Source organism: Terrapene carolina, unplaced genomic scaffold (assembly GCF_002925995.2).
Source record: "Terrapene carolina triunguis isolate 2854851 unplaced genomic scaffold, T_m_triunguis-2.0 Scaffold88, whole genome shotgun sequence".
NCBI classification, from domain to species: domain Eukaryota; kingdom Metazoa; phylum Chordata; order Testudines; family Emydidae; genus Terrapene; species Terrapene triunguis.
The window spans coordinates 50,606,595-50,618,648 of record NW_020664439.1 but is presented as its reverse complement, the minus strand read 5'-3'; the positions used below and the strand labels follow the sequence as shown (position 1 = coordinate 50,618,648).

The window sequence follows — 12,054 nt, the reverse complement described above, 5'->3', positions numbered from 1 at the left end:
GATTCCCCCCCTCCCCCAGTGTAGACCAGCCCTTAGAAAGAAGGGCTATATAGCACTACACTTAACTTCATGTCTAACTTTTTTTTAGTTTAATAGGCTTAAATTAAAGAATAGTGACCAGAGTGGTTTTTTTCTGTGATTTGAAGAAACAAGGCTGGATCAGACCGGAGGTGGGGAAATGTCCAGGGCTTAATTTGTAATGAAAGAGGTGTTGAGGCTCAAGCAATTTTTTTACTTTCATAACTGAGGCAGCAAGCCCAAAGGTGCCAGGGCTCTGAACTGCCAAGCCTAGAGGTGCTGGGACTCAGCCCTGGCAAGCCCCGGCACAAATTTAGCACTGGAAATGCCCCCCTTTTGTGTTGGAGTGGCCAGTTGGACATCTCCTGGAGCATTGTTGGCTTAGAAGTAGTGACCATTGCTCTCCTTATTGTTGTAGAAGTAAAACAGCAAGTGTCTGCTTAGTCTCTGACTCACACACAGTGTGTGTAGAATTATGGGCAGGCTATAATGGCTTTATCCAGACTAAATTTAATTCCCCAGCACAGATGTCCTGTTCTCTATGGCCTTCAAGTGATTTATTCCCTTTCTGGAATAGGAATTTTGTTGTCATCTTCCAGGCAGGGTTCTTGGTACTCATTGACTCCCCTGGTACCCTAATATATAGGCAGGTCCTTCCTTTGTCAGCTAGGGAGAGGAACCAAGATCCATACAAGCTGAAGATGCATTTTAGAGGGAGGCCAGCCTTCCTGCATCAACTAGTGGGTGAGGTAACTATGGTCACTTTTTTTTTAAGAACAAAATGAAAGACAATTAAGCCAAACCTTGAGTTTTTTCCCCCATCATCTCCTCTACAGCTCCTGCCCTCTGTCTGAGGCCATTCAGGGAGATTGACTCTAGCACACTGCACCACACTCGGTGGGTGGCAGCAGAGGAGAGAGAGAGAGGTTCTTGAGTCCGCATTATGGAGTGCAAGAGAAGGTCACTCATTTGCACAAGACATTGTGCTCCCTTCAACTGCTGCTCTGGTTTGGTTTGAATAGCTCAGGAGGTCACAAATGTTGCATGAGTGAGAATCAAGTCAGTAGAGTTGTTCCCTTAGCCCTAATGGCAAACCAATCGGTTAGAGACTACAGTGGCTCAAAGCCCTAACCCCACAGCCTGCTTCTTTCTGGAAATTCACTCACTAATGGACATGCATTCCTGGTACTTGTCGTATTTGGCACCCAGCTCTTGGTCTTGTTTTATGACTACTTCCCTTGGTAGAGTTTTGGTTAAGTATGGGGATTAGGTCTGAATTACAATTATTAGGTTTAAATGATCCCTACCCCAGATGCCTTATTGTGGAGAAAATGTGCCTGCATCGCCTCCCTCTGAACAAATAAAACAAGAGAAAACAAATTTTTTGTTAGTATAACAGTCTGAGATGAGCTATTCTTAGTGTGTTCTCTCATATGGCAATAATTCATTCTTTTCAAGTAGCTTGGAAATTCATTGGTATGCTACTACTGCTACACTCCTTGTGCAGGAAGGACAGCCTGTTCCATTGTCTTTCCTAATATTAACACATTATGGGCATAATCTTGCAAAACACATATGCATGAATGTAATTTTACTCTGATAAATAATGTTAGGAGTGTGTTTTCAGGATGGCACCCTCACCTGGCAAATGTATTGAAGAATTAATTCATTCTTTTTTTAAAATTTGCTATCTAAATATCCAAATACCTGTTCAGTTCTTCCTTTTTGTTTGACCCTAATCCCAGTTCTCCTTTGAAAAACAAGTACCTACTGTAGAGACAAGATGATAATGAATCCCTTATGAGCCAGAGGTGGAAGGGAGGGATCGATGACTCTGTCAGACCTGAAATCCTGCACATTCTGATGCTGGAGAACACATTTAGATTTAGAGAGAGTACTGCTATATATGTACCACATCCTGTGATGTGTTGAGAACCTCCTATTGAAGCCACGGAGGGCAATCAGCAACCCCTTACAGCAGGGGTTCTCAAACTGGGGGTCGGGACCCCTCAGGGGGTCACAAGGTTATTACATGGGGGGTCGCGAGCTGTCAGCCTCCACCTCATACCCCGCTTTGCATCCAGCATTTATAATGGTGTTAAATATATTAAAACGTGTTTTTAATTTATAAGGGGCGGTCGCACTCAGAGGCTTGCTATTTGAAAGGGGTCACCAATACAGAAATTTGAGAACCACTGCCTTACAGAACTGGACTCTAAACTTGCCAGGGTTTAGGACCTGATCCAAAACTTCTAGCTCTGTATTTCTTGGTCTCTGTGAATTGGAGGAAAAGCTACCCAAATCTGTAAGGAAAATGGAAAATTCCAGTGTACTAAAACAGGACAAAAGGCTGGATCTTTAGGTGTTAAGTGAAATCCTAGAACACTGTGTAAACGAAGGTGAAGGTGGGTGAGACCAGAATGGTAGATTGGTGTGTAGCTTGAGAGCCATATTGCCATAAGACAAGCACTGGTACTTGACTTTGTCTTAGATGAATAACTGAACAAAAGCATCTGACTCTCTTGCTGAGGATCACAGCAGAAAATGGTGCATTCTGAGAAGAGCAAGGTTGAGAGAAGGAAGATGCTGGGTTTATACCAGAGAAAGTAAATGAGCCGACTTTTATGATGCAGCATTTATTGCTAGAAGTAGGAGGATTCAAAGTCCCAAGCATTAGGCTGAGCAATTCTAATATGGTCAAACTTTTTGCAAACCTCCCTTCATCTGTAAAGCAGTTCTCAGTGCTGTATGTTTCAAGTACCAGTGAGCTTTTTCTAAACTACATTTTAAACCTCTCAAAGGGGAGTTGGGACCACCACACAAGCCACTCTAGTCATAAATTAGGTTTTAGAAATGCCTTCTCCAAGCAGCTTGTACTACCTCACATAAATATGGAAGAAAAACAGAATCTGACTAGACTTGACACAAAAGACCTAAAAGTGTATCATTTGGTATTTTACTACAAAGACAGATATGTTGTTGTACATGATTTTTTTTAGTCTAAATTTCACCTTTTAAAAGCTCATCCATGAATCGTTTATTGAACGATGATACAGGGTGATTGGCACTGCCTGAGATGCACAATATAGACAGTCCCTGCCTCGCAAAGAATTTAAGCTTCAATGTGTTACGTGATTCCTCTCATCCTTTGGTGCTATCACCTTCAAATGTTTGTAGGCAGTTGTCATGTGTTCCCTCAGTCATTGCTTAGCCAAGTTTACACATATGTAATATTTCTCATAAATCAATTCCGCCAGCCCTTCTTCCTCAAACCAGCCAACTTGTCCCTATTTTTCTGGTAATGTGGTGCGTGTTCAACTGGCAAGGGATTAAGCATGTCACCTCCTTTGTGCTCCATTATAACCTGTGCTAGTCTAAAATGTGTTCTTAAGCATTAAAGTCTCCATGAAACTGTGGACTCGTGAAAGTTCTTAATATGAGCAACTGAGACCTTGAGCTAAATCAAGAGAATTTTTAAAATAAAAGATGAAGTGTATTTTCTGTGTCAAGTCTTACTTTCCAATATATTGTTTTTAATTTTGCAGGGCTGCTTTAGAGGAAGTGGAAGGAGATGTGGCAGAATTAGAATTGAAACTTGAAAAGGTAAGATGCTTAAGTTGTTTGTGTACACTTTGAAAACTTAAGAAAATTCATATGAACAGGATCAAATAAACCTATTATTCTGATTCTCTGTGGCAACTGTTGCAGCGCTGATGTTCTATTGCAATTAATGATATGTTAGGATGCACCTGATACATTCAGCAGCACAGTTGTTCATTTTCTATGACCTACTTTTTGTGTTAGGCAGCAGTCAAGGGGTTAAGTATTAAAGCAGATTTGGGATAGTAGTCTGAGCTATAGATAAGCAAAATTGTAAATTTTACATATAATAAATGGTTCCAGAAACAACAGAACTAAGGTTAAAAGTGTCAGGGAGATTGCTTCATCTATTTAGTAGACAAAAGGTGGGTTGTTGTTGAAAACAAGAGGAACTTTCCACAAGGCACTTAGCACTATTGTATCTCTGCTGTTGTTTTGAAGTGCAAGTTACCCATTTGAATTCCAGCGCTTGTCTTCACTAAGCATTTTGCAATTACATATATTTTAAAAATAAATTGACTCCTCTTGGCCATCTGTAGAGGGTCTGGACTCACCCCTGCGGCACCTCCTGCTGGTCGTCCAGGGAATTAGCTCACCAGCCTCTGGAGCGCCCTCTGCAGGCCGGTGATCTGCCTTGTCCTCTGCACTGGCCCCAGTGTCCCTCCCAGGACCCTGGTGCCCCTTTCCTCTGGGTGCTGCCCCCTGGCAGTACCCACATGCTAGGTCTCCCCTCCCAGGGGAACCCCCACCCACTAACCCCACCTCACCTCAGGATAAGGCCACTGCCAGTCACCAACTAGCCCCCACTCTCTGGGGCAGACTGCAGTATAGGCCACTCATCATCGGCAAGGTTGGGGTTTGGACCTGCTGCCTTGGCCTAGCCCTGGGCTGCCCTCTGCAACCCCCAGTACCCCTTGGCCTATCACCAGGCCACAGCCTGGGGCTATCCAGGCTGGAGCTCCCCAGCCTTTCCCCAGCCCTGCTCCACTACAGATACCCCGTCTAGCTCCCTGCAGCCAGGCCCATCTCTCTCTGAAGGCAGAGAGAGACTCTAGCCTCTTATATAGGCCAGCTGAAGCCTGATTGGGGCATGGCCCCAGTTGCAGCCACTTCCCCCAATCAGCTCAGCCTTCACGCTGCCTGCTCCCTGGGCTATCCCAGGCCCTTCCAGGCAGGAGCAGGTGTCCACCCTGCTACACCATCACATCACCTTTAACTGATTCTACTTTTACTGAGTTTTCGTGATATTTTAATGTGAACCTTGCAAACAATGACATTTTTCTTTGTATTATTTTAATCTGTAACTTTTTTAAAAAAGCTCCCAGTACCTCCCCTTTCCACCTGCCCAGGATGTCTCCATTCACTGCTTCTCTTGATCTTCCAGTTCTTTCAGATAGTAATAGGATAGTGTTTATAAAAGTATAATAGGATAAATTCTTTCCTCTTGCATGCATGCTGGGTAATATGCTCCTCCTTAAATCAGTTTCATATTGCTTCATTCTGGTTTGTTACAAGTCTGAGAGTCACACATAGTTGTAGATTAAAAACAACTGGCTGTAATAAAGATACTGCAAAAGTATACTTTCTTTTTTAATCTAGTTCCAGCTGCAGTCAAGTCAAAAAGAGCAAAAATCAGGGTGTTGTGAAAGCAACAGCTAGGTATGAGTTGTAGAACTTTTGAGTTAATGGGGCAAGAGAAAAATACAGTAGACTTTTGGTTGCACTGAGTCCTTTTCATAGTTAATCATAGAATATTAGGGTTGGAAGGGATCTCAGGAGGTATCTAGTCCAACCCCCTGCTCAAAGCAGGACCAGTCCCCAACTAAATCATCCCAGCCAGGGCTTTGTCAAGCCTGACCTTAAAAACCTCTAAGAAAGGAGATTCCACAACCTCCCTAGGTAACCCATTCCAGTGCTTCACCACCCTCCTAGTGAAAAAGTTTTTCCTATTATCCAACCTAAACCTCCCCCACTGCAACTTAAGACCATTACTCCTTGTTCTGTCATCTGGTACCACTGAGAACAGTCTAGATCCATCCTCTTCGGAACCCCCTTTCAGGTAGTTGAAAGCAGCTATCAAATCCCCCCTCATTCTTCTCTTCTGCAGACTAAACAATCCCAGTTCCCTCAGCCTCTCCTCATAAATCATGTGCTCCAGCCCCCTAATCATTTTTGTTGCCCTCCGCTGGACTCTTTACAATTTTCCACATCCTTCTTGTAGTGTGGGGCCAAAAACTGGACACAGTACTCCAGATGAGGCCTCACCAATGTCGAATAGAGGGGAATGTTCACATCCCTCGATCTGCTGGCAATGCCCCTACTTATACAGCCCAAAACGCCATTAGCCTTCTTGGCAACAAGGGCACACTGTCGACTCATATCCAGCTTCTCATCCACTGTAACCCCTCGGTCCTTTTCTGCAGTTAAGAAACAGTCAAGGTGCATTACACAGTAATGAGTAAGATACTGATATTTTACTGACTCTGTAAGCAAACGGAGCAGCCATTTTTCACAAAGCACTAGCTTACGTTCCACCTTGGAAATTGGAATGTTTCCTTCAGAGAGGGTACGTGAATTAAGACACTGGAGTTATCGCTGTCTCTTAGAAGTTAAGCCCACTCTTTTTTTAAACTAAAGAACCAGAAGCAGCATGGCAGTACAGTACTTCATTGATAGGACAATCTTGGTAATAACCCAGCAATAAAATAGAATATGACTAAATCCATCTCCTCTGGTGAGGAAGTGAAAGTGCTACCGCTGAAGCATACTGATGGTGATGACTTGGAGTTGCCTTCTCTTTTTGAAGCATGTGTGTGAAATCTTGGTTAACTGTAAGGGAATTTGTGCTCACCCATGGTGAGAAGAATAAACCTCTTAATGTCACAAGCACTCTAAACAGTCTCTTGGCATGCCAGTGAGATCAGTCTATAACAGCTAGCCGTTAAGTGTTTTCGAACAGCTTAGGGCAAAATTAAGCAGCAATTTCTGAAATACTTAAGTCAAATAATTGGTTTCTAAAGCATTAGTTTTAGTTCAGGCTCCCTCCTATGCCTGGACTAAATCTGCTACAACAGCTTGGCTTATCTGATGGGTCAAAATAACAATTACTGCACCTGTGTATGATCTCTTGCTATGTACCTATAAAGGTTATCTAAGAGTTGTCTTTCACAGGAAATTAACTTTGAAATTCTGTAGAACAAAGTAATTTAAAATTTTTTTATTTACCATGATCATTTTTTCCCCTTTAGCTAGTAAAGCTTTGCATTGCAATGATTGATACTGGTAAAGCTTTTTGTGTTGCCAACAAGCAGTTCGTGAATGGAATTCGAGACCTTGCACAGTATTCCAATAAGGACGTAATAGTTGAGGTAAGTGTTGGAGGGTTAAATATTTAAAAGGAATAGTATAACTAGAAAAAGTGGAAACATATATAGCGTAATAATTTAAGTGGGAGCAAGTGTTGGAGAAATCTTTAATTTACAGTGTTACTCATTCTTGCTACTTCTATACAAATTTACTTAACCGTCACTGGCACACCTGTCTTCATGAAGAAGCTTCATTCCAGGCCATGGCACAATCTCCCATTCAGTTTTGGGTTCTGACCTGCACTGGAGGTTGGGTTGTGCCAGACCCCTACCAAAAATATTCTGGGACAGGGTTCTCAACTTGCAGGGTTCTGAACAGGCGTGACGGTCACAATCACTGTGCCCTGTCCTATGTAGGGGGTTGGGTACTGGTATGGAAAAGCCAGAGAACCATTGGTCTGTTTGACTACAATAAACCACAAAATAGGTAGCTTCAGTTTAGATCATGGATCTGAGGTAAAGCACTTTTTGTAAATAAAACACTCTCCTGGCCTACCTTTTCACTGCATTGGGCCCATTTCAGCAGAGGCATAACCTCAAATTCAAATGTTGTCTGGTACAGCTAAGTTCTTTAGTCTGGTAAACTGGCATAACTTGTCGTAGAAAATGTACAAATTTTGTTGTATGGAATTTTGCATAAAAACGTTCCTTTTTTGTGTGTGATTTTTGTTTTTCTTCCTCCGCCCCCTTAATTTTTGACTTGCTGTTTCAACTAAGTGTTTGTCTACACATACAATGCTGCAGTGGCACCATTGCAGCTGAGCTGCTGTAGCGCTGTAGCACTGTAGTGAAGATGCTACTACACCGACGGGAGAGCTTCTCTGGTTGGCATAGTTAATCCCCCTCCACGAGAGGCAGTAGTTATGTTGATGGGAGAAGCTCTCCCTTCGACATAGCGCTGTCTATACTGCGGGTTAGGACGGTAAAACTCGCTCAGGAGTGTGGATTTTTTCATAGCCCTGAGCATCACAGTTATGCTGATGTAAGTTTGTAGTGTAGACCTGGCCTATGTATTTTTTTCATTGAAAACTTGGGAAGATGTCTTTGTGTGTGTGTGTGTGTGTGTTTTCAATATAAAGTTTACATCTAACTGAAAAATTATCATTTTTTGTTTGAAAATGATTTTACTGAAAAATGCACATACAATAGCAAAGTTTCCCATGGAAAATCTGGACCATTCATAATTAATAATGAAATCTGAGAATGTCTGAATTCCAGGTAGCTTTCTGTTGTTTGCTAACTTCTGGATACAGTTGCCTGAAAAGGCCAAGGACCACTGCTTTATAACACTTTTCATGGAGACCTTGTAAAGGATACAGAAATTCACCTGAGATGTTGCTCTGTTGAGCTATGCTGATTTGCAGCAGCTGGGGAATCATTCTTTTTTGCTTATGACAACAATAACCTTTTTTGTTTGTAGTTTTAGCAGTAGATTATTATAAGAAGAAATGTACTCTCTCGGGGGTAATATACATATTTTCTTCATCATTAAACTAAAGTAATTTAAAATAAGTCTATAGGAAGATATTTCTATACACCAGTGGTTCTCAAATGTTTTTATTGGTGCCCCGTTTCACATAGCAAGCCTCTGAGTGCGACACCCCCCTTATAAATTAAAACCACTTTTTATATATTTAACACCATTATAAATGCTGGAGGCAAAGCGGGGTTTGGGGTGGAGGTTGACAGCTCGCGACACCCCATGTAATAACCTCACGACCCCCTGAGGGATCCCAACCCCCAGTTTGAGAACCCCTGCTATACACTCTTATGTTCTCAGTATAACAGAAAATCTATAGCCTTTGGAAGGTTTACTTTTTTGTGTTCCATATCTGACGGGATTTAGCTTTACCTACTTGTTTTCTTTCCTTACAGACCAGCTTGACAAAGTTTTCTGACAGCCTACAGGAAATGATCAATTATCACACAGTAAGTGTGGGTAATTGGAGGATGATTGTGACCATGTCACGTAAACAAACAGATTATGCTAGCTCATGGTATATTATAATATTTATGGCCCTTAATTCTGAATGCATTTGAAATTTGTATGCCTTGATTCTGCAGATATTGCTGGAACTCAACTCTGCACCCTTTGATGCAGCTCTGGAAACTGTGGGTTACTCCTCCTTTCTTAGCAGGCTTATAGGCAGTAGAACCAATTTGCAGCCAGAGTTCTTTGCCAGTCTGAGTCTTGCTTCCCCTCTCCATTGTTTGCTCAGTTTTTCTGGCACAACAGAGATGATACAGCAGATGCAGTGTCTCTGTTCTTTGTGCTGCTTCCTTCTTTGGAACTTGACAGGTCAGTCAAGAACAGAAAACAGAGAAAATGCCAAGTTTGAACACAGCAGTCATTTGTACCATTGTGGAGTCCATCTGGAAGCTCAAGTACGAGTAGAGAGGTTATTTTTTTTCTATATTTGGCATGGTTACAACTGCTGCTGGAATATTGTGTCCAGTTCTTGTGTTCACAATTCATGAAGGATGTTAATAAATTGGAGAGGGTTCAGGGAAGAGTCACAAGAATGATTGAAGGATTAGGGAATATGCTTTATAGAGATATATTCAAGGAGCTCAATTTGTTTAGTTTAACAAGGAGAAAGTTAAGGGGTGACCTGAAGTCTATAAGTGCCTACATGGAGAACAAATATTTAATAATGGGCACGTCAGTCTAGCAGAGACAAGTATACTAGGATATAGTTGCTGGAAGTTGAAGCTAGACAAATTCAGACTGGAAATAAGGTGTAAATTTTAACTGAGGGTAATTAACCATTGGAACAACTTGCCAAGGGTTTTGGAGGATTCTCCATCACTAACAATTTCAAAATCAAGATTGGATCTTTTTTCTAAAATATCTACTCTAAGAATTATTTTGGGGAAGTTCTATGGCTCGTGTTTGACAGGAGGTCATACTAGATTACAGCATTTCTCAAATGTGGCCACAGCCTCCTGGGCTGTGATTGGAGGGTGGGCGGGGGGAAGCAGTGGCTCCTCCCTGGTGCTCCTGGATACACTGCCTTGGTGTTGGTTGCCCCCCTCTGGAGACACTTGGGGCACAACGGTGGAGGAGCAGGCAGCCATGGGTTCCCTTCCTTGCCAGGGGCCGTGGGACTCAGGCTTTGGGGTTCAGCCCTGGGGTGGCGGGGCTGCAGGCTCCGGATCTGGCCGCAGGGCTTCAGGCTCCAGCCCTGGGATCCTGCTGCGTGGAGGCAGGTCCCAGGCTCCAGCTGCTTGGCTTTGGGCTCTGTCCTCTGGCTAGAAGGCTTTGGGCCCAGCCCCCTGCTATATCCCTGGCCCCAGCTGCCTCTCCCAATTTTATCCCCTTCCAGGGCTGAGTAAGTCTGCTGTGAAAAGTGATACCTGTATGTTTGTTAATATCACTTTTCACAACAGACTTACTAGCTAGTAATAAATACATTACGATTTGGACGTGTATATGTGCATATTTATTTGCTTTTTCCAAAAGCTAATTAAGTATTTTAGGAAAAAGTGTGAGAGCAAGAGTTGGCGGCTGCACTCTGTGGCCACCAAATTATTTGTCCTGAGAACCCCAGGACTAGATGATCAGTCATCCATTCTGGCCTTGGAATCTAAAAATCTGTGAAGTTGCAGTGTCTAGGGACTCAGCAGGCTGTCATGCTTGCTGGCTAAGTATATCTCTCCCCATTCTCCTTGCTGCTGCTGGGCTGCCTGCCTGCTAATCTTTCCAGTATGGTACCTTCCTTGCAACATCCGATGACTAGGATTCATGTTTCTGTTGGTTACTACATTCCTGTCCCTGTCCACTGGTGATGGTCGTGTTGACTCCGGCCCGTGTAGAGGTGCGACTGAATCTGGACCCTGCTCACTCGCCGAGGTCAAGCCATGAGCTGCACCTAACCTTCAACACCGGAGACGTCCCAAGAACTGCTTCACCTTGCGACACCGTTCTCTCCGCCCAGACGGGATAAGTCGCTGGCACCGGTCGCTCCCCGGGCTCCTTCAAGGCGAAAGCCTGCTATGATGACCTGCCAATCTCTGACTCCACCACACCAGTCGCCAGCACCGGAGCACACCCAGCCACGCCAATCCCCAAGCCCTCTGCGCGAAAGCACAGTGCCTAGAAATGCCACTCTCCGTGGTCATTGTTTTCAGACATCTCCAAGTTGGGCTCGGGCACCTATCGCTCCCAGAGGAGTAGGAGCAGATGGTCCACGTCAACTTGGGACTGGCACGCTTACCCAGCATAGTGGCCAGCCCAATGGCAGCCCCTGGTGCAGTGGCCCTTTTGGACTCCCTGGGCTTTTCATCAAAGCCAAGGTCGCAGCCAAGGATCTCATTTCAGGGCAACGTCGGTGGCCTCGGCCTCATTTGTTCCCCCGCCAGCACCAGAAGGGTCAGGTATAGGTCCATTACCACCCTGTGCTACCATTTCGGCACGTCCGGTGCAGCCAGCACCGGGCCCAGAGGTCCCGGCAGCGATTTCGACATTGAGAATGACATAGGCACCGATGGAACTTTCAGCACCGGTGGTGCCTGTGTCAGTGTATGCAGCCCTTACACTGAGGGTCGTGACACCATCTGGGTCAGCACCAGCCCAAGAAACCCAGGTGCTGCGGGACCCCTTGGGGCGGAAGGAAGGGAGCAGCCACCCCTCATGGGGCGGTCTCTTCTTCGTCCTCGCTAGATGAGGCGTTGGCAGGCACAGCGACAGCCCTGGCCTTGGAGGACAACAGGATTCTGCAGCAATTGCTGTGGTGGGTTGCCCAGGGTCTGGGCATTCAGGCAGAGGAGGTAGTGGAGGATGCAGATCCAATGGTGGACATCCTCGCCCCCTCCGGACCTGCTCGTATTGCCCCGCCCCGATAAAGACCATCTCTGACACCACAAAAACTCTGTGGCAGACCCCAGCCTTGTTGCCCCCTACGGCAAAGCACAACAAAAGACACTACTTTGTGCCATCCAAGGGTTACGAGCATTTATACACTTATCTCACACCTGACTCTTTTGTGGCTGATTCTGCCAACCAACGTGACCGTCAGGGCTTCCAAGGACCCTCCCCAAAGAATCGGGAGGCGAAAAGGCTTGCCCTTTA

At 44.4% G+C, this 12,054-nt stretch overlaps 1 protein-coding gene across 1 annotated transcript in view; it reads left to right on the top strand.

The window, feature by feature from the left end:
- Positions 1 to 12,054, top strand: part of ACAP2 (ArfGAP with coiled-coil, ankyrin repeat and PH domains 2) — a 110,329-nt gene that overhangs the window by 15,036 nt on the left and 83,239 nt on the right. Inside the window, exons 2-4 of the mRNA XM_024213006.1 lie at positions 3,564 to 3,621; positions 6,867 to 6,986; positions 8,859 to 8,912. Coding sequence (XP_024068774.1) covers positions 3,564 to 3,621; positions 6,867 to 6,986; positions 8,859 to 8,912 — 232 coding nt within the window. The remainder of the gene's footprint in view (positions 1 to 3,563; positions 3,622 to 6,866; positions 6,987 to 8,858; positions 8,913 to 12,054) is intronic.